Raw genomic sequence first — 3,932 nt, 5'->3', positions numbered from 1 at the left:
AATATCAAAATATTACTCCAAGTCTTTCAAAGTTCAATTTCAATCCTTACTAAAGTGTAAAGTTGTGTTTTAATCTTAAAATGTTTTTGAAATAATTTTCACAAAGTATTTCGAACAAAAAACGAACCAATAATTCAATTTTCAAAGAGATGTACCGATGCACTAGTCCATGCATCGATGCACTCTCAATTAAATTGAATTTCGAATGCATTTAGTGTACCGATGCACTCTCCATGCATCGATGCACCCTTGAACAAATAGAAACATCGAATGCATTTAATGCACTGATGCACAAGCTATGCATCGATGTACTCAATCTATTTTAAAACACCGAATGTATTTTATACATCGATGCACCCTCAATGTACCGATGCACTAAGTCTTCTAACGGTCGAAATATTTAAATTTTACACATAGTGTACCGATGCACTAGCCCTATGCATCGATGCACCATACGCTCTCACCTATTTTATTAATTGTTTTCACACTTAAACGACTCTATTGACTCCGCTAATCATCCTCAACGTTCAAAATCAATTAAAGGAATATTTAAACAAGCATAGAAGTCATTGATCAATAACAAGAAACAACCAACAACAAGAATCAAGAGAGAATCAAAGAGAAAGCATCAAACTTCAAATTTTAGCATTTTCAAGCCTATTTTATTCAATATTCATTTTTGCTTTCAAGAACACTTATTGTGCTCAATTGTATTATTTTTTAGTGTTTTTTCTTTGTTCTAGAATTGTGCAAACACATTTGCCTTGTGAGGTTTTTCATTAAGTTTGTGAATTTGTAATCTTCTCTTTAAGAAATAATGTTCTCAAGAATTGGTGTATATTCTTTTGGGAGTTGTAAGGTTATCTCTTTGGCCTCAAAAGAAAGAACAAATTAGTGAATTTGTTGGAAAATTCTTACTGTGGATAGTTAAAGTAGTGGACATAGACTTTGGTTGAGAAAGTCGAACCACTCTAAATCACTGTGCAAATTACTTTCAATTTTCTGCAAAAACTTCCACCAAATTTTTAATTGCAAATTCACCCCTTCTTGGCCGATTCCATCGATCAATTAACTCAACACTTTTGTTTGTACATATTGAATCTTACCAACACTTTCTCAATGTATCTCTCTTATGATAGTCATAACAGTCTCTTTGATCTAACACGAGTTATTCGCATCCCAAGGATTTGTTTAGCCGATTCCAAATCTTTCATGGCGAAACTCTTGCTTAGTTCTTCCTTGAAAGCAATTATCTTTATGAGATCTTGTCCAATAACTAATACATCGTCAACATAGAGCAGAAGTATAAGAAAACCACCACTTACATACCTTTTTTCTGAAGGCACAATGATCGCTTTCCGTCTTTTTGAAATCATGTTCTGCCATGAAAGAGTCAAACTTTTTATACCATTGCCTTAGAGTTTGCTTAAGCCCGTATAGACTCTTAGTCAGACGTCACACTAGATTTTCTTTACTTGAAACTTTGAATCTCTCAGGCTGCTCCATGTAGATTTCTTTCTCTAGATCGCCATGAAGGAACATTGTCTTGACATCGAGCTGTTCAATCTCCAAATCTTGCATGGCTGCTAAGCCAATGTCCATTTGGATGTATGACATCTTTACCACGGGAGAGAATATTTCTTCAAAGTCTATACTTTTTTCTTGTCCGAATCATTTGACGACCAACCGGGCTTTATAGCGAAGCTTTGAGCTGCTATCTTCGGTTTTGATCCGATACATTCACTTATTCTTCAAGGCTCTTTTCCCTTTTGGTAGATTCACAAGTTCATAAGTATGATTCTCATGCAAGGATTGCATCTCTTCTTGCATGACTCTTCTCCACTCTTTTTTATGATTATCACTAATTGTTTCTTTATAGCTTTGAGACTCTCTCTCATCAGTGAACATAACGTATTCATTTGTACCGAGTGGATGGTCTTTTATCTCTCGAGGATCGTCTCGACTCTGGTGCTATTGAAGAGCTAGATTTAGGCTTTTCCTGAGCTGTAATTTAAAACCAGAAAAATAGGACGTTTGAGACCCTTTGCCATCAGAGAAAACACACTACAATGTAGTTGTAGTTCATCATCGGTTTCATAAGCGAATATTCTCCCTGTGCCTACAGCAGCCACAAAAGATTTTGTGTGAGAAAGATATTCATTAAAACAAGCGAGTTCATTATATAAAACCATCAAATCCCAAATTGTAGAGACACAAGAATAGCAAAGACGCATTCGGGTTCCTAGCAATTGATGTTGAAAATATACTTTCGAGATACCTAGACATCACAAACATATTTGCTAGACCAAAATATATTCTGCTCATAAACACTATTATGAGTAAGAAATAAGTACGGTATCTAGATTATTAATTACAAATATATTGAACAAATTTTTACTATCAGATAAAAGTAGATGTCGAAACACACACATGCAAGCACAAAATGTTACTTTCAAAATAAATCACAAATGGAAGTCATGATGAACAACAAGATGGCAATACTACAAAAAATTTAACATGCCAAATGAAAAACTTTAAAGACCATAGACAGGAAGCCCGAAGCCCTCATCCTAACCCAGTCAGAGCAGGAAACACTTTTTTGCACAGCATACCTTGATCACAGATATTGTTGTATTTGGCAATAGGAGAATTAGTTATCCAACAATGTAATTTTTCAAGTAAAATGCCATCATGCATTTTTAAACAACAACGTTTGTTTCAAACAAAGCTATCACGTGCTCTTAAATAATGGAATACCTTTTTATACAAATCAGTCGCAGATAGCATATAAAAAGACTAGGAATGCTACACATGCAGGCTCTCTCTTTCGCAGAATGGTAGCAACTAGCAAGTAAAACACTCAATCAAATTCTATCTTAAGGTTCTACCTTCAATAAATCAATTTCAAGTCCAACGATAGTGAATGGTAGTGCCATCAAAAAAGCTCTCAACGTTAAGTATGATTAAAGTGATGCATAACTGATATAATCAAGCCAACAAAACTTACTCATCTTTGGCTTCTGAGTTCTAATTGAAATAAACAGTAAAAACTGTAATAATAAAGGGAAAAAACCATGCCTTCCATCTCGCCTTCACCCGAGCTTTTGCTTGGCTTACTTTTCTTAGTCGCTTCCTTAACCTTCTCAATATACCCTTCAATAGGCGGAGTTAAAGATGCCACAAGTCGATATCCCGGAAACGGGGTCAAATCCGGTATCATTGCCGCCTCCTTAAGTTTCTCCGGCAACTCTTCAATTGCCTCCTTTTTCATTCTCAACAAATTAGTCTCAGCAGCCTGCCTAGCCCTACGCTTCCTCATCAAAACCCGACTATACTCCTTGGCCAATCTCCGACCATCCTCCACCGTCAGCTCATATTTGGGTATCTTATCAGCATCGACAAGGCCCAATGTAATCAAATCCAGCCCCGGAGTTCCCATAATCATAGGCTCGTCAGGGACTCCCATCGCCTTTCTTCCTCCTTTCTTCAAAATCTCCATTTCCCGTTGCCGTTCTTTGCTTATTAATCTCATTTTTTTCCTTTTCGGCTTCCCGGGCACGCTCTTTCGGTGTGAGATGACAGACCGGAGTGGGTGCATTGAGGCATTGTTCGTAGAGGAGCGCCGCCTTTGCCCTTTTTAGTGGAGATTTTGGAGCGTTTTAAAGGTTGACCATCTTTGAGCTTGGATTTGCCTTTGGCTGTTCCGCTGACGTTGAAGCGTTGGAGGAATTGGTGAGTCAGAGTTGCTAGAGGTTTTGGGTTTTTGGCGATTCGGATCATGGTGGTTCTGGGGATTATCAAAATTAGCAAAGGAATCAAATTTCCTTTGTTATTGTCAATTTTATAGTTTTGTCAAGTTAATCCTTTAAACCAAAATTTTTCATAATCCAATGCGTCTCTACTCAGGTTTTATGGAATGGGTGCATGTCAGA

The 3,932-nt window shown here is 36.9% G+C and overlaps 1 protein-coding gene across 1 annotated transcript; it reads right to left on the bottom strand.

Moving 5' to 3' along the window:
* Positions 1 to 1,139: 1,139 nt before the first annotated feature.
* LOC120184578 lies at positions 1,140 to 3,596 on the bottom strand. The gene is made up of 3 exons (XM_039189003.1): positions 3,074 to 3,596; positions 1,483 to 1,617; positions 1,140 to 1,379 (listed from the first exon to the last, which is right to left on the bottom strand). Exons 1-3 carry the CDS (start codon positions 3,530 to 3,532, stop codon positions 1,140 to 1,142), a joined length of 834 nt encoding a protein of 277 aa, XP_039044934.1. The 5' UTR covers positions 3,533 to 3,596.
* Positions 3,597 to 3,932: the final 336 nt, after the last annotated feature.

This window comes from Hibiscus syriacus, unplaced genomic scaffold (assembly GCF_006381635.1).
Source record: "Hibiscus syriacus cultivar Baekdansim isolate YM2019G1 unplaced genomic scaffold, ASM638163v2 tig00112925_pilon, whole genome shotgun sequence".
NCBI lineage: Eukaryota > Viridiplantae > Streptophyta > Magnoliopsida > Malvales > Malvaceae > Hibiscus > Hibiscus syriacus.
This window is presented reverse-complemented; position numbering and strand designations above follow the sequence as displayed.

Coding starts and splice junctions, on each gene's coding strand:
- LOC120184578 (XM_039189003.1), bottom strand. CDS start 3,532: ATGAGATTAATAAGCAAAGAACGGCAACGGGAAATGGAGATTTTGAAG. Junction 1,618..3,073: donor AAGGCGAGATGGAAGGCATG/GTTTTTTCCCTT, acceptor CCCGTGGTAAAG/ATGTCATACATCCAAATGGA. Junction 1,380..1,482: donor AGCAGCCTGAGAGATTCAAA/GTTTCAAGTAAA, acceptor CTTTCATGGCAG/AACATGATTTCAAAAAGACG.